This window comes from Periplaneta americana, chromosome 5 (assembly GCF_040183065.1).
Source record: "Periplaneta americana isolate PAMFEO1 chromosome 5, P.americana_PAMFEO1_priV1, whole genome shotgun sequence".
Classification (NCBI taxonomy): Eukaryota; Metazoa; Arthropoda; class Insecta; order Blattodea; family Blattidae; genus Periplaneta; species Periplaneta americana.
Genome location: NC_091121.1, coordinates 91421594 through 91440723, shown reverse-complemented (window position 1 = coordinate 91440723; position 19130 = coordinate 91421594). Strand labels below are relative to the sequence as shown.

Here is a 19130-nt window from a genome sequence, read left to right as displayed (position 1 = left end):
GTCACAGCGAGTCTAAATATGTGACACGTATGAAAGTGCAAAGTGTTGCAATACAGCAAACGGAGGATCGTATCGCTTTCGGAGATAAACTGCAAAAAATGTTATCCAAGTTTGATTCAAGATATTAATATTATTCATGTTACGAAATAATTTAATTTTTGGACCGTGTCACAAATGAGGAAAGGGAAGGGAACTTTCTGCTATATTACTTGCTAAGAGCTATTCCGTTGGACTGATAGAGTGTACAGATGCAGAAACACCCAAACGTTTGAAGTTACGTTTCGCTTCTTTCATCAGGGAAGGCGAGAGGAGTATTCCTATCTATTAGTTTCTTCTTGAGGGGAGAGATACGGGTTAGAGACTGCCCTCGCACGTAGGCCGCTTGGGCGGACCCATTGTCTGGAGTGGAAAGTTGCACATTCGCTAAGGCTCCTCCCGCTATAGATTCCCAGCAGACCGCCTTCGAACCTCCCTATAGCCTAGAGAATCCCTATACTTTTTCGCGTAGGCATCTCAGAGGTCTCTCAACCCGGTTCCACGATCTCCCATGAGCCCAGCGGAGATCCCTCTGTACATAATACTATCACCAACAACTAATGACTACATACCACGAGGTCCAAGCCCGTAGCCGACTCTACATCAGAGCAAGTCCGAAATGTGGGGAAGAAACGGAGATGATGAAAGAGAAAAAACTTCGGAAAATACCTCAAGCATGTAAGTTGTCCCAATTAGAATTTCGATCCGGTCATATGTGCAAATCGTTACTCCATTGCGTTGGACGAGAAACCTCCCTGGTGTATCCTTTAAAGAAGGAGGTAACACTTTCCAGTTTCATGAATTGTGTTATCATGTGCTTCTATAAGCTACAGTAGTCTATGTGTGTTTAGTCAGCAGTCCGAAAACTGGTTAGAACCTCATAAGTGACATCAATAAAATATCAGTCATGAGGCAATTAAGCGAGGAGATAATAAGTTAGAGTGGCCAGTTTCTTTCCTCCTCCATTAAATACGTCGCTGACATAGTTCACAAATCAGACTTGAGATATTTCTATATAATATCTGAATTTAGTACTTTGCCTGTAACATATGCAACAATAAAGTTGTTCTTCCTCTAATACATATCGCCAAGCGACATATACTGCAACAATAAAAAACATTGTGCGTCCCTTTTCTGGAGGAAAGCTCTTATTACAGATCGAATAGATAAGTTCCCCTATCTGCATATCTACTGATGAAAGAGCCGATATGTAGCTCAGAAACATTGGACTTTTCCCTTCTTCTGCAACACCGCAAAATCCAGATATCTCGCACCAACTTCAACATTCCTCAAAAACAGGGTTTAAGCCACAGTCGCATTTGTCGCGTTTTGCTACTCGACTTCTAAAAATGCTACAAGCTTTCAATATAAATGAGCAAAAATGCGACAACCACATTGGACTTCAGAAATGAAGATGGTAACGGAGAAACTGAAATCAGAGATGTGTATGAAATGATCAGTTCTGGAGAATCTGAATTTAAATGAAATGCTAATATCATGGGCAATGTTAAAAAATATATTGAGCAATAGATTTTCAAGAATATATTTCAAAGAGTTGGTATAATTCTTGTAAGTAAACAAGTTGAATGGACAATTTCTTCTAATAGATTTATATAATTCCATCGCATAGGCCTACTGTAAGTTATGAGCGAGGATTTAGTTGAATGAATCTTGTAAAAACTGGAATTAGAAACCGCCTTTCAGTAAGAAGAGTTAGCACTCTGCTAACAATAAATCTTGAAGGACCTACTAGTAAAGATTTCAATTTTTAGTGCCCATAAAATAACATATTTTAATATGACGTAAATTCAGCAGTAATTTATTCTAAACATACATACCTACGTTTAATGATTTACTTAAACAAGTAGACTATATCTAGAGTGTGGTGAAATAGATGGAAAGTTATAAAACTCCAATAAACAAACTACATAACTTTTTGTTTCTGCATACCACATTAATTTTTTCTTTCTGTACAAGTATTTAGAATATTGCACAACTTTTTAGCAATTTGCACAGATATAATTTTTCATTTGTGCATTTTTGCGACAATTATTTATTTTCTAGCTTAAACCCTGTTCAAGAATGAGGATAATATTTGCAGATTATCTCCGAAAATGTTTCACCGCTGCGCTTGCTATAGCCTGACACTTTGCATTTTATATTATAAGCCATATTCCTGGTATATTAACCATACTCGTATGAACTTATAATTAGTTGGTCCAGTCGCCGCCTTGCTTTGACATGTAACAGCAGCATTGTACGAATTTCTCATTAACTCTCGAATGTGCGTGCCCGTGTTCATTTTGTTCTACGTTTTTTTAATAACTTGTAGCAATAAGTGTAGGTGGATTCCACCTACTGGAGCGTCATGCATGTAATTACTGTTTAAAAACGATTTTTTGGAAAGAAAAAAATCCATTGTCTCCATGTGAATTAGTACGTACAGTTATTCTGCTCATTTTCCCACATTTTGTTACAAAGCTTGCTCCATTCAAATTGGTGTCTTTTTGCATGAGGACACCTGTGGCGTTCAATAAATTTTGTATTAATTTTAACGACGAGAGAGGATAAAAAAAACTACTTGCTTTTAAAGCGAGTTTCAAAATTATGGAATGTTTAAAAATTATGCACCAACCGTTATATAAATCGATCACATTTCTCCATTCATTTAGTCACACTTTGGCTCTCTCGATCGTCAATTTTTAACAGTAGAGATTTGTAATAAAATATTATGTATGTTCACAATTTTGTGTTCCAAAATCTAAGAGAATTTGAAATCGTACATTTAGCCTAATATGAAATGTCATAATTCCAATGTTTCGCTATTGAAAAAACCGTATATAAATTCAAAACAAATAATAATAATAATAATAATAATAATAATAATAATAATAATGAAACCCAGTCTTTTTATTTCCAATTTTTCCTGGTAAGTCAGTTTGCGCAGTTCTTTACTGTTCAAAATTGCTTGAACAGTGTTCATTGTTTACGTTTGTTAAAAATTAATACATATCACAGTGTCGTTATTTACAAAAGCATGTGTTCAGTAATATATTTTGGTTTACAACACACTGATACACAATAGACTATACCAGTACTGTAATCCCATTCGCATAGATTGATTGATTACTATAAATACATGCCAGTAAATATTATTCTTAAATAATATACACCACCATACAGATATTTAATTCATACCACCATCACATTCAATCAGCACGTGTTTGAATGCCAAACTAAAGTATAGTAATTCACAAACTACACTCCCGTAGCAGCACTGTACACACATCCACACAAAGTAAACGTTCCGGCAGTGAGAAATGCTGACACCTACAGGCTAAAATACAGACTATTAAATTTCCTCCTCGAGATATAGCACGTGAACGATAGGCATCGATGCACCCGACATCTGTAGGATAGATTCACTGTTGACTTAAAGCTTTGTGCTCTTGACGAGTCATAAGCGGCCAGCGAAAGACAATTTTCTCCCACGCATGCATGAAATTCCTGTAACCTTCTTAAAGAGCACGGCTTGCACGTGAACGGATGTTGCCAAGTTTACATAATAAGTTGAGCCTTTGCAAGATGCGGGAAGTTTAAAATATTCGATTCTGATATTATACATCCCCACTACTCCAATACGGTATTAAATAATAATACTAGTCGTGCATTAATGGAAACAAGGTGTTCACGTGCTCTTGCCCTCTTATTGATGCACCGCCACTGATTTTTAACCATTTACACCAGAAGAGTCAGCTGTTGCTCAAGTGATAGGTTTTCTGCTACATATCCAGAAAAACAACTAGATTTTGTGGCAGGAAATTGGAGCTTTACCTCTCTTCTATAGGAAGTAGGTCAGGGGCGGCCCGTTCTTATGTGCTACAGTGCTACAGCACAATGATAAAATAATGTTATTTGCAATACCACCATAGTATCTGATCTGCCATTTGACAATTTTCCGTGGTTATGTTCATGACGCGTTATAGAGTGTTTAGTCTTCGCTCTTAGCTCTTTGGTGCCTCAGGGGGTACAATGTGCTACTCAAAACTGTAAATGAGAATGTAGACAATTAATGCACATGTGCGAAGCTGAAATCACTGCCCTGATTGGCTATTTTTACGCGGGGAAGTGCTGTAGTCAGCTTCAGCACAACACAGCTTGGAGATTGCAAAAGTAAAGCGTAACGAATGAATGCTTGTTTGTGGAAGAACTCGGAACTATTTACAATGTAGGCCTATTTGGTAATTCAAGTGTCCGACTGCTGCTGCCGTCTACCTTGTTTTTGAGGTTCCTCCTGAACCAGTCAGCAAGCGACGGAGAATGGAGTCCCAGAAAACTGAAGCCAAAGAAGTATGTGACCGTATAATTCAGAAAACTACTCACCGTTTCCAGTCTTTAAGCTATCTAGATGCAACAGAATTGTTAAACAGCAAATTTTCTGGCAATTTTTGGATAGCCTAATTTTCCTGAACGCGAACTTGAAGTTGCTGTCAACAGCTATACTGTACTGAACAAAAGAGTGTTAAAGACACAACTTTGAGTTCTATACGGAACACCTGCCTTCCGGAATATAGATGGAGCTGTTCAATTGTTACGGTACATAGCCTCCAAAAATTCACAGGATCCATTCTGTGAAGTAACACTGTCAATAGAAAAGAGTATGATATCCAAGTTGAAGGGTTTAACACTAGGGTAATTGACAGGTTCTACAGTAGGAAGGAACGTCGTATGGATTTCATATTTCGTCACTAGGCGAGTCTCAAATTAAGATAAATACATATAAGTGTATACAGTAGGCCAATATAGAAATTGTAGCACACTCATTATTTTGACCACCAGCCGCTACTGAAGTAGGTGTGCGTCCATCATTTCATTCTTAAGCCTCGGTTTTTCTGAACCGACGCATGCGACGTGCGAGATGCGAGGCTGGAGGCTCGCCTCGCACAAATCGACTACACGAGAGATGAGTGGTTTCTGTAACTGCGATATGCGCCTCGCAACTCGCGCGAGGTTGTGTGAGGCGCGAGGCCCTCCTAGCACATCGCATGCGTCGGTTCAGAAAAACCAAGGCTTTAGCCTTTCTTTTCTTCAGCTGTGATTTTGTAGCATTCTCACTATGTGAGCAGAGTGTCATCATAGCTAATATCTAGTGCTTGTTCTGATCTCCACAAAGGTAAAGAGGATCGGTTCAAAGGATTCAGTCCTTGAATGTAGATGGTATTTCTTTAGTCGGTTTAACGACGCTGTATCAAGTGCTATGTTATTTATATATAATGAAATTGCTGACAGCAAGATGGTATGTAGCGCATGAGGCCGAAGATTCGCCACAGAAGTACTTGACATTCGTTTCACAATCGGAGAAAACTTCAACAAGAAAAGAAACAAATAATCAAACCAAGCGAGAATCGAACCCACGCCCAAGCGCAGATCCGGATCAGCGAAGAAACACGCTGCTGCCTGAGCTGCGCTAGTCTTCTTGTTTATGATATGTTATTATTATTATTATTATTATTATTATTATTATTATTATTATTATTATTATTATTATTATTATTATTATTATTGCTTTTAATACCTATTTTTGCATTGAGTACATTTTTCAGTCAAAAAACTAATAATTTATATTTTATATTAAATTAAATTATATTATATTATATTATATTATATTATATTATATTATATTATATTATATTATATTATATTATATTATATTATATTATATTATATTATATTTCTTTTTACGGTGGAGGGGCCCAAAGACTTCCACCACAACATGAGGCTTGTGCTTATCACTCCTGTTCTGTGAATGATATGTGTCGCCGAACGGTCGCGCTGCACCGTGAACTTAATCCGGACTATGGTAATGATGATAATTATCTGTGATTATGTCCAAATGAGCCCCAGGTCAAATGTCTATAGTTACCCAGCAAATGTGTTTTATTTGGTTGAGGGAAACTCTAAAGAAACTCGAACAGATAACTTGTCTCGGGAGGATTTGAACCAGGGTCCGCTCGTTTCACAGAGAAGGTAACTTAATGTAAATAGAGTGTTAAATTGTTTTAGTGATTACAGAAGATTATGAGTACTGTTTGAGAGTTCTAGAAATTAATCGACCAAGCTTTTTAATGAGAAACGGCATTATTTCGTGTATAACAGACGAGAAGGTATTCTTTAGTCTTTGAATTGCTAGGAATACTTCTTTTTCTCAAACTTCGTGACATGCCATTGAATTTTGATAGGTAAAAGAATTTTGAATTAAGTAGCAAATTACAAGCTAACTAAATTAAAAATACAATACAAATGAAAGTTTAATTACTCGTAAATGGCAAATTATCTAGCATTAACAATAATTCACAGAACTAGTAGCGGAACAGAGCAAACATAAATCGAGGAGTACTATAGCAGTGCCGAAGGTAGGCCTACAGAGATATGGAGTACGATCCAGAGCTATTATTATCATAGGTCCCAGAAAAGAGCGGCCGGCCTTCCGGCCTCGCCCTGTGTGATTTCAAGCGCGCACGTAACCGTTTCTCCCTCACAATCGACCTCCAAAAGCCATATGGCATTCAGTGTGTATTGAAACTCTCAATTCTTCAAGTGTACAACGTTAGTGTATAAAGTTTAGTGATTATTGTGTATTTAGGTAATGCCTACCAACAAATTCTCATTGTGTGAACGTGTGTATATGTACAATACGTACATACAAGGCAGAAGGTCGTGTGCGAAAACAAGACGAAAATTTCGAATAAAGTTTCCAAACAGACCTGCGCCTTCTGCCAAAACAATTAGAAGACTCACTAAAAGATTTTAAGGAACAGGCTCAGTGAAGAATCTAAAATCAAGCAGAAAATGTAGTGTTCTTACTCGGAACGATTGTCAGTTTATATCTGTTGTGCGACCGTCCCTTAGGTCGCACTGTTTGCAATCCGGATGGCTACTGCGTTCGACTTCTGCTCCTACTTATCAGGATTTCTGACACCACCATTTTATTCAACAATGGAAAACAATTTTGCTGGAAGAGCTGGAGCTCTCAGGATACTATAGGAAAACTACATGGTTACTGAACTTAGGCCTAGACTGTATTACACATGAATAAAATGCTACTAGATTTATTATGATTATTTACACAATGTACAGTACATATAAGTTGAATTACTTACAAGGCATCTCGTTGGCTGACGCCATGCCGCTGCCAAGTCTCTCGATTAACACTCCCTGAAAATCTTCACTGCCTCAATTAACTTGCAGAATCTCCTCACCAATACTTTTTATGTTTCGTTAACGGTTTCCCGCCCGGGGTACCGACCACGCCATCCACCAGGTGAGATGGGCTTAAAACCCGTTTTGACTTTACGTGCTTACAGATGTCGTCTTAATCAAACATCTCTTACATTTAATTTGATTCAATGCAATATAGCGATAAGTCGCTTTGATGAGACTACGCGCAAGAAAAGAGTTCGAACAATGCGTGATATAATTTAACAAATTAAAATGCATGCTTTGTTCTACTGGACCAATGCGATTAGTCCAGCAATGATCTGTGGCGTAAGAATACTTTCATCGTAGCCAGTGATTTACCACACGCGCGACTAACTCTAACGCTGGCTAAGCACCTATTTACTTCGCAAGCTGAGATTGCATTGAGCGTCTTAACCATGTATTCCGCTGACACTGTTCCTGTTTCAAATTTAATACTCCACAGGAAATCATGCTACAGGGCGCTCTTTAGCCTTGGGGCATAACATATCCAACCAGATTCCGCCACTGCTCATACAGATGCCGTGTCAATGAGGGAATTGAGGCGTATTTTCGGTTCGAGACTAATCAGTAATAATGTGTGGCCTCCACGAAGCCCAGATATAACACTCTGTGACTTTCATTTATGGGGAACACTGAAAGGTATGGTTTATAAGAAAAATCCTCATTCTGTAGATGAACTAAAAGTTATATACGAGAAGAAATCCAAGCTATCAATGATGTGGAACTTCAGATGTTGTTCATTCGTTTATCAGAAAATGTCAGTTGTGTGTGGATGCAAATGGGGGTCATTTTCAGCAACGACTGTGAGCATGGTAAGTCCAAATTATTGAACATTTATTGTTAGTACTGTTATATATTGGAGAAGCGCCGGGGAAATGGTTATGCGCTCGGCGGAAACCACGCAAGACGCGGCCGGCCGGCTGCTCTTTTCTGGGACCTATGATAGTAAAAGCTCTGTAGAAACTTATGTGAAAACACGTATGCTGAGGTTATAATACCTTAAAGGTTCCTTTTGTACATCGTTTCTGAAGAAGTACTCGTACCAGTCCAATTTTGCATTTCTTAACATCTTGCGGTAAGAAGTCTTATTGTATTAAACTTTTTTGTTTGAATTATCGCAAAGAATAACCCCGTGAAATTAATTACATTACTTACGTTTCACCCTGTATAATAACACATAACTTTCATTAGTCTACCTTTAATTACTCTGTAACAAATGAACTATTGACGGCTTTCGAAATTCTACATATACCCATCTTAGAAACATTTGCAACATCACGACAAGTGTGTTCATTTGCCAAAAATTAAGTAGGCTACTTCTTATCATGTTTGTAGATTTTACAGCTTGTGGAGATTTCTTGTGAATTTCTTTAGCAAAATTGCACTAAGTATTCAATATTCAACATTTTGATACATGCATTACTGTATATGCAGGGAACTTTTGTAAGAATTAAGCAAGTTCCCATTATATAGCTATATAGATTTTACAATGTTTGCTGAACGGTACTTAACTCCCATGATTGTATTTTTAGTTTTCCTTATCCGACTCACGCTGTGTATACTAGACAAGATCGAGGCTTGACATTTGAAAAATAAAACACGAGGGTCACAATATAATGTGACGCATTCTGCCCCTGTGGAAGATATTGTCATGTGCTCACTAATACACGTTCAAGTTTTGCAGGGAATTTTCCAGGCTTCAAAAGATTTAGTCGCTCTAGAAAGGTACCGGAAGAGTATAAGAAAAATAAACAGCGTTATCAAGGTGATACGTCATATTTTTCCATTCTACCTTTTTTTTTAATTCCAAATCAGTTTAGTTCCTCGTGTTATCAGTTACATTCTTGTCTACTTTACATAATCACCTTTTTACGTTACACATTACAGTCCATCTCCGTTACCTACTACCGACGCATTTAAAACTCACATACAGAGTCGGAAATTCACGTGAAACAGTCCACCTTATGCTGCAATCGCTTTACTGCTTAAGAATTTCGATATTTGAAATATGAAAATAAAGGAATTTATAATTAAGTTACATTTACAATATTTTAAACACATCTTCGTACTTTATATCGTTTATAATGTAAATTATCACTAGAATGATAGATGAAAAAATGCGAAATTATCAGTACATTTTCATTCTTCTCAGAATTTCACAATAGATTAAGTAGAGAACAATTTAGAGCTACGTGAGCGCTAAAGGAAATCTTAAATATACAGTGTGTCCGCAGAAACATGCCGGGTTTATAAACTGCTATAATTCTGTCACTATGTGTTTTACGAAATTCATACCGGTGTCATTAGAAAGAACAGCTCAAAGAACTTCAGGAAATGCGTAATTTATAACTGTTGACCGAAACAACAGATAGCAGCACAAGAAGAAAGAAAAAATCGCCGTTTCCGCTATTTCGCTTGTCATTAAGGCATTGTTGGATATATGCAAATTGTGTTAAATGATCTGAATGTTGAAACCTGATAACCATCCAAAACGACATGTTTTTATGTGAACATTTATTGACAATAATGGCGGATGATGAAGACCTTTCAGCCAAATTCATTTTTTAGTGACAAGGCAACGTTCCACGTCAATGGAAAAGTAAACAAGCACAATGTTAGGATTTGGGAGAGCGAGAATCCACATTTTATTTTGGAGGTTGAACGTGACTCCCCTAAGCTAAATATGTTTTGTGCCGTTTCGAACGGAAAGTGTACAGCCCATTTTTCTTTTAATATAACACTGTCACCGGTATGAGTTATCTTGATATACTTACTAAGTGGCTGTTTCCACAATTGGAAAAAGAAGGCAACGAATTTCTTTTGCAACAAGATGGAACACCTCCTCACTGGCATCTTGATGTACGGAATGTTCTAAATCAACAACTTGCAGAAATATGGATTGGGCGCGGTAGGAACCAAGATAATCCCTTCTGCAGCTGGCCTTCGAGGTCCCCTGACTTGAACGTTTGTGACTTATTTTTATGGGATCACATAAAGAATCTTGTCTATATACCTCCACTACTTCAAAATCTGCAAGAGCTCCAACCTCGTAGCATCCCGCCATCTAGTCCATCCCTATAGATATCTTGGAACGTGCGTGGCATGAGTGGGAATATCGTCTTTATGTCTGCAGCGTGACAAGTGGAGCACATCGAGTGTCTTTGATGTAGGTACAAACATTTTTGAGTTCCTCTCTTTAATGATACCAGTTTCGTATAAATCCGGCAACTGACAGCGATGCTATAGCAGTTTATAACCCCCGAATGTTTCTGCTCACACACTGTACAATGTAACTTCACAGTTAGTTTGAAGTATATTATTATTATTATTATTATTATTATTATTATTATTATTATTATTATTATTATTATTATTATTATTATTATTATTATTACATCTATAACTGTAACTGCCTCAATTTTTGCTAAAATGTGCATTAAGAATGTAGGCTATATGAAATTTGCAGTGATGAAAGTAATTTATTAAAAGTCTTGCCCAACTGCGGCTGTCAGCATGGTCTGTGTTGCAGGGGCTCGAGTGGATCAGCAGCTGTGCGCATGGTTGGCGGTGCTAATCCTACCGGTCAACTCCGCCCTTAATCCTGTACTTTACACCCTCACCACGTCGTTCTTCAAGAGCCAGGCAAGTAGAGTTAGTGATTGATAATTTGTATTTGCCGACCGGGATGTGTATGCAACTGATAGCCTGTGTGTCCTTTTCCACGCTGCCACTCAATGATAATTCTCAACACAGCTACTATTTGCAAAGCTTTAGCATAGCGAATTCTACTCGTAATTGCTTTAGTTTACGATCTTTCCACACGAACACAAAGGAGCAGTCTTCGAAATATAGTAGTACCACAGTCTAATAGATACAGTCACGCAACTCATACGTATAAAATATGCCAACATTTGACAGCTGGCGCGACAGTAGCCCTCTAGCGGCAGGCAAGTTAAAAGTGTGCACACGACATATGATTAATAACAAATCAGAAAACGGGTTTTGCGTAATTTATTTTATATTTTTATGCTATGCAGTAAGTGTACATGGTTCTTATTAATTCTACTTTAGAATCCTGGAAGAATTTCACACGCAGTTAATGTACAAGTTTCAGAAGCTGGGAATAAACGCAATTCTTTCTGCTCCTTACAACTGAATCATGGCCCTGATCACGTATCGTGGTTTGAAATAATATAATTGTTCGTGCGTGGTCGGTTAATTCAATTGATTCCTAAATATATTTATGAATCATTGAAACTTTGTATTTCCTGTGAGAAGAGTAAAAATTAGTAGCTTCAAAATTGTAGGGCATATCTCGTAGGGTACATCGCGTGGTGAACTCCTCTCCCTATTTCCTGAGAAATTAACGATTTTGCATACCGCAAATTGGGGTAAACTCGGCCGCTGAGGTAAACTTTAAAATAAAGAAAAGGGGAGGATTTAAACATTAATATGAAGTTCATTATTTTTCCATTTCTTAAGAACCGGTATTTCCTTTATTATTTTGAGTCACAAATAGTGCTGATGTTATGGTTTTAATTTGTATTAAGTTTACCGCATTTTACATTACATTTCCAGTTTTCACACATAATGCCTAATTTTAACTTATCCTACCTATATAATACGTAATTTACTTGCACTTACTGTTAATATGACGTAGGTGAGAACAAATGAATGGACACACAATTTTGTTGAAATAATTGTAACTTCAATTAACTCAGAAAATGTAGGCCTAATTTTATTTTCAGAGCAGAAGTGGTGTAAGTCAAAAATGGGTAATGAGGGGTTAAAGTAAATATTCTATAAAATACAGCGCAAAGTGGCAGTTAATATTGAATGTACTTAAACTATTAATAGTCAGTGAATAGCACGAAGAATATATTAATTGCTACATTGCGCTGTATTTTACAGAATTTTTACTTTAAACCTCATTACCTGATTTTGACTTACACCACTTCTGCACTGAACGGCTCAAATAATCACTGGGAATGTAAAATCAACACCAATAACAGTCATGCAAATTATTACAGAAAAGATTGCTTTTTATATTAAATTTAAAAAGGCTCTTTTATTTCTTGAGAACTTAATACGTCTGCCACATGAATCTACACCAACACATCAGAAATGTATCGACACAGTCTGGATTTATTCAAGAAGTGAATATTTTACATTCAACTTTTGAAAAATATAAAGAAAAAACACGAATACAAAAATTATGGAATTACTTGCATTAAAAACTGTATATATATATCCAAAATCGGAATGGTTACACATTTACACATATGATCTCTGCAAAAAAATAATATACTGTAACAGGTATTTACTTTGTTTTTATTTAAACTGTCCTTCCTGACATACAAATAGGTAACTGATAAGTAGACTTCGTTGTATTGCCACACGCAGCATGCAATCAGGTTGCCGATGTACGGTAGTATAGAAGAGGTGAGCGACCTCCCGGTCTCGTAGTATAAGCAGTTCATGTTAAGAGTTGTGACCGGTCCAAATAGATAGAGCAGCTACAGCTAATGTATATCTATGTAAGCACTTGTTTTTGCATTACTGTGGTTGGGATAGTCGAAGCTTAACATTTGTTCAGTACAGACAAGAATTCAATCAAACATACTACAATGAGAGTGTTGCTGTTCCAAACAATTGCCCCTGGAATACCCTTACCCCTGCAGCCAGTCTTGACCCGTTGGAAAACGTGGTTGGATGCTGTTAGTTATTATGCAGAATATTACGGCAAAATAATGGAGGTAATTGATGCATTGGATAGCACAGACAGTTGCGCTGTTGCAGCTGTAAAATCATTGCCTTCTGAACAGCTATTGGAAGATATTGTTCATTAATTCTAATTTTAAAATCGTGTCCAAAAACACCACCCTGTTAGAATCGTCTAAACTACAACTCTCAGACGCCCTTAATATAGTGTGTAAAGTATCACAAACCGTTATCCAAAATAACAATTAACTAATTTCAGAAAAAGTGAAATGTAAGTTGAAAAACATTATTGCTAAAAATTCTGCCTATTCACAAATTCGTATTATACATGATGTACTATCAGGTGACGACAAGACGTCTGACGTTGGTGTACTAAAAAGTAGTGACTTCCCGTTCTTCAAATATGCACCTATTAGGCTACATCGTGGTTGTTGAACGTACATCTTCCCAATATAAAAACTGTTTGAGTGACCATCGGAGGAGGTTCACTTTGCAGTCGCTCAAAATGTACGTAACTCTTCACTGCAATGCACATATTCAAGGATGATGTGAGCATATTACATTAAATTTTAAGAGTTAATATATCTCACTACAAAATAATTGCGTATTTACATGTTTAGACGTTTCCTACTTCAATGATCATTCATTATATTTCTTGAATGCAGGATACAGGTTTTATTGTAACCGCAGTATACTGCTCAATGTTTACATCAGAGATATACTCCATACGTTGCACGGTCCCTTCTCATAAAGTCTATACCGCGTGCGCAATAAACCTTGCGATTCTCGTGGCAATTCCACGAAGTCTACTGATAAGTAATAAATGTTTTATAGAACACAATACGTAGGCTACCTACAACGTGGATTATTGGTTATGACTGAGTTATGATTTTCTCTTGGTCTTTAGGGAATCTGAAGAACGACAGATTCGGAGATTTAAACTTGTTGTTAATGCAATTTTCGTCATTGCACACATTGCCTTTATTCCGACGCATGATTAAAACGTTATTATAACATCTCGCATCCCTTTAAAGCACGTGCTGGTTGTATCAACCCTATGACTAGTGCCTTGCCTGCCGCTTGGGCACTAGTGTCGCGAATGTTGGCAAAAAAGTGTTGAAGTTGCGCGACTGTATGTATTAGACTGTGGTAGTACCTTGGTGTCACCAGGGCACGCCAAGCTTGAAATGAACTCCTTTCTCGCGGGTAACAGTGTAATATTTTGGGTTATTATCATTACATTGGACTTTTGATCTGGATATTGGATTAAGGGACAAACCTGGTATAGAATTTCAGTTATTTGGCTTCACAATCCTGTATGACCTGAGTTCAAATCTATGTGTCTTTTTCCTCAGATGTCGCGCCTACTGCACGCATGGAAGTCACGCGACACCGGTCCATCGCACGATTCTGCTGGTTCTCTGAGCAATATACAGCTGAGCACTCGAAAACGACATCTTGGCAGCCAGGTCAGTTCTTATTTATGGTAACATCTGTATGTCCGGCCCGCTGGGTTTGCTCCCGAACTCAGTGGTCCAGGGTTCAATTTCCCGCTTAGGACGAGTTGCCTGGGTGAGATTTTTTCGGAGTTTTTTCCTCGCTCCTATGGATGAATATCAGATAACTTTATCAGGCGTATGGAACCCCACTCATTCTCGCCACTTCATTTCCTCCCTCATTAACCTTTCCTCATCATTCCGGTTGTCTTCCATGGTTTTCAGATCGCGCCTCCGGTGGTCCTCCGAAGCTGCTGACACTTTCGGCCGGCCTCTATGGAATGTCAAGCGTGGTAGCTGGTGACCCAGCAGCGGAACCCACTCCACTCCCGACGGGAGAGGTGGTCTACACCTCAGACCGTTGAGGAGACGGGAGGGGTGGTTTACACCTCAGGCTGTTTGAGGGGGAAATGTGGGGGAGCTGTTGGGGTGGAATGGTATACGAAGTTGGAGGAATGGCGAGACTGGTCGTTAGGGTGTTAACGGTTAGGTCGGTTCGGCGTGGTCGGTGGGCTTGCAACTCATCCCAGGGGCGCACAAAAGACCTCAGGTCGCGGTGCACAGGGATGTTCCCCCACCGGCCTCACAAAGAGAAAAAAAATGTAATGAAATTTATGTATGTAGGCCTATTCAGTGTTTGTGTGTACGTCTGTTACCCTAATGACATTTTCTGTGTATGCGAGCACGTCAGCATGTGTGTGTGCGTGTGTGTGTATGTGTGTTGATATTACTTCTTCATGCCCACGCCCAGGAAAAATGTTAACTTAAGTCCTTATCTAGGTTTAGTTTACGTAAAATTGAACGAACTCACGTGAGGTTTACTGATTATTTCAGCATATACTATCCTTGACACATTATCCCCGGATATTATATTATATATTCTTTATCATTACAGAAATCTTTGTAGCTCTTGATAAGATCTTTATAATTATTCACTAGTTTTATAATCGTTACCATAGCCAATTTGAATTGCATTCACTTCTTTAAAATCTTATTTTAGTAGGCCTATATTACTCTAAAGAGATTTTTCTTTGTTTTATACATTTTACCCGCTAAATTTATTATTTATATGCATAAAGTTGTAGTTTTACCTTTTGTTTTGACTGTGGAAGATAACCTGATGTATAAGTAAAATATAGGCTATTTCGTTTTGTATGCATAAACTTTAACCTACTACTGTGTAGTATTTACTACGCGACAACAGTAAAAACAATAAAGAATATTCGATTGTATCGATTATCGATAGTACTTTCGCCTTTAGTGCATTTATGTTAATTTCTTGGTGGGAAAATAGATTGTTGTTCTCAAAATGTGGTTAGTTTAACAAGAAAAGGGACAATTACGACGACGTGGGAAGTGTAGAAAAGAGAGACTGAGAAAAACTGCTGTTTGTTAACCTACAAAAAAAAAAAAATACCCAGGATTATTAAACAAGTCGCAAACTCTAGCCGGAAGAAGTGATAAAGAAAAAGGCATCCAGGCTATGAAAGTTGAGGTGGAAGTTTACAGTGGGGAAAAAAAATTGAAGAAAAGCAAATTATGAAGAAAATAAATAACGTGAAAAGTAAAATAAAGTCAAAATCAGACATAAATCAGGCAGGCCCAAAATGTTATTCATTAAATTTACATGTAACCTGAAATACTGTACACACATGGGATTTTTTCACATAAATTAAATGTATTATAAATACATCATAGAATCATTTTGCTAAAAATATATTTTAAATAATAATAACAAAATTCAACCAACAGAATTCCAGTTATCTCAAAATCAAAATTTGAGTAGTCCATTACAAAAATTGATCATATAACATTTTTTATTTGTAAAATATAAATATAACTTCTTATAATCGCGTTCTGATGGTTCTTGTCTTTCCTTTTAGGATTTTCTATCGCGAATTTGCATAAATTCTCTCATTTTAAACCGTACAAATTCTTATGCTGATCTAACAAAGCCTCAAACAGGGCAGACTACGATTTGTCTTAGTTTACACTTAGAAGTAGAAGTATATACTTCTTATATAAATAGTAGTTTATACTACGAATTCTAGCATAAACTGAACACGGCTTTCCAGATCAACTTTCTGCTACGTAGGGAATAATTTACTATGGGTCTTTCTATATTTATTTATTTATTTATTATTTTGCTAATAATTGTAACATAAAATATAATATATACAGAAAAACTTTAGCTCGCCCCTGAAAGAGTAGAACTCGTGCTCAGGGGCGGATTCCTGAATTTAAATTAATAATTATACAATACAATTTGTCTTATGTCTACTATGCAATTATAGTATATAAATTTAAATTTACAATTTTTCAATTTTTATAAAATCCATACATAACTTTTTAAATTTAATACTAAAAATATTAGAATTGACAAGATTAGGATATTTAAATATAAATTTGTTATATATTCTTGGGCCTGAATTATTACTATGATTAAATACTGTAACAGTGTTGCATTTTGGTTCAAACAGACTTAAAGAATTCATACCTTTTGTTTCATAACTATGAGAATACAATTTAAAATTATTTCGATTTTTATGTATGAATTTTATTAATACAATATAATAAATTTGTCTTACGTTAAGTACATTAAAGTCTAAAAACAAATTTTGAGATGGTAAATCAATAGGTTTATGAAGACATATTTTAATTATTTTCTTCTGTAATAAATAAAGTGGATTAAAATTGGATTTAAATGAGCTACCCCGCCCTATAATTTCATACATAATTATCGATTGAAATAAAGTTAAATATATTGTGCGTAATAAACTTATTGACAAGTAATTCCTCAATAAAACAAAATAATATACTATTTTACGTAATTTATTACAAAGGTAATTAATGTGTTGGTTCCATTTCAAATGATTATCAAAAATTAGGTATTCCTAAATACTTAACTTCAGAGGACTCTTTAATAATCGGACATTTACACTGTATAAGACAACAAATCAGAATTATGTAATTTAATACTTAATATAGATGTAGGAGGTTTGTTACATTTTTCAGATAATGAGAATGGAATAATCATGGTTTTATTTTTATATAAAGACCATAGTTATATTACAAAAACCTTAGCAATAGAATTTACTTCAACTTTATGCATACCAGCCTATGTTTGTCGTGTTTTAACAACTTTTGTGAAAAGGCGCAAATAGCCGTAGATTCTGTCGCGACCTAAAACAACACCCATAATAGTCTGAATCGTTCTTGTAAATAACGGTAATTTTGTAAGATCACTACCTACTACAAATACTAAACAACATATTATTATTTACTTGTTCCTCTTCCATTAATATTTATCATAGTGTTTCATAACTCTCTGATTACAGCCACCCACTCGATCCAGCACTCTACGTAGCCACAGCAGTTACAAGTCCATACGAGGAACGGCAGTATAGATTGGGAATAGTTATGCTGAACAATCCCAATAGATGCAGAAGTATGAATTTAAAATGGAAGCCTACACAAGCCTATACGAGAGGAACATTTCAGAATCACCTCTGATTGGAAAAAAGCCCGACTGTTGGACACTATGTTGGAGGAAAATGTTTCTTCAACTTCTTATTCTTGTTCGTCGTTCTTTGACACCATTAATCGATATCTAATCTTGATGTAAGAATATCTTCATATGGTAGGATTTCAGAGACGTGTGGCAACACGACGCTGTACTTAAAACAAAGAAAAAAATGTCTCATTGACAACGAATAAACTTTTGCTCACAGATTCGAACGAACGATAGTGGCTTATAATAGCACCAGTGCTCAGTTCTATGGAGTAAAATGCTACGTTGTACAGATATGTTGTTGTTTCTTCCATTAACATGAACTTAATTAGTTAAAATATGTTAGAAACTTGATTCCATAGCTTTTCTTGTTTCTGAATGTCAGTCTACGATAAAGTAGAGTTGGAATATTAGTGACTGAATTCTGCGCATGTTGTTACATTCAAGATTACTTTAATTTGATTAGTGGCGGAATGGTTAGGTAGGAAAGACGACTACCTTATCAACCAGTGGAACCTGACACTTTTCATCGCGTTTTTATTGCACCAACTTAGTTGACGTGTGCAAGATTTCCTCATGTAACTAAAATTTATAAGTGAACTTCATTGTCGCAAAACGAACTTGTAAAAAAAAAAAGTTCTGGTGATTTCAACTGCCTAGATATGAAACCTATTAATCAGCGATTATATGGCGAAATTGAGTGTGTAACTATTATTATGTTTTGTCACAGATTTGAGACAAACATGTTTTGATACAATTTCTATTTATTTATTTATTTATTTATTTATTTATTTATTTATTTATTTATTTATTTATTTATTTATTTATTTATTTATTTATTTATTTATTTATTTATTTATTTATTTATTTATTCGTTCGTTCGTTCGTTAGTCGTTTGTTTAATTGTTTATTTATTTATAACGTAGGCCTACATAGAATCGGAAGAATAAAACTTAGTTTTACAAAATTGAGACCCAGCTCATATTCAAGAAGAATTTGTGACAGAAAAGATAGTTTCCAAATAAATTTTCTGAGGATACTTTCTTATACACTGTTATAATTTCACAAATTATGTCTCATCGTTTCATTATTGCTAGGTAGATACT

At 36.1% G+C, this 19130-nt stretch overlaps 1 protein-coding gene and 1 long non-coding RNA gene across 2 annotated transcripts in view; both read left to right on the top strand.

Moving 5' to 3' along the window:
* The window catches only part of LOC138700427 (relaxin receptor 1-like), a 217732-nt gene extending 206773 nt beyond the window's left edge, over positions 1-10959 (top strand). Inside the window, exon 17 of the mRNA XM_069827044.1 lies at positions 10826-10959. Coding sequence (XP_069683145.1) covers positions 10826-10959 — 134 coding nt within the window. The remainder of the gene's footprint in view (positions 1-10825) is intronic.
* A 3410-nt stretch (positions 10960-14369) lies between these two features.
* LOC138700529 (uncharacterized) lies at positions 14370-18019 on the top strand. Its single transcript, XR_011332377.1, has 2 exons — positions 14370-14486; positions 17852-18019. It is a non-coding gene; the product is annotated as an uncharacterized lncRNA (long non-coding RNA).
* The last annotated feature ends 1111 nt before the right edge of the window (positions 18020-19130 follow it).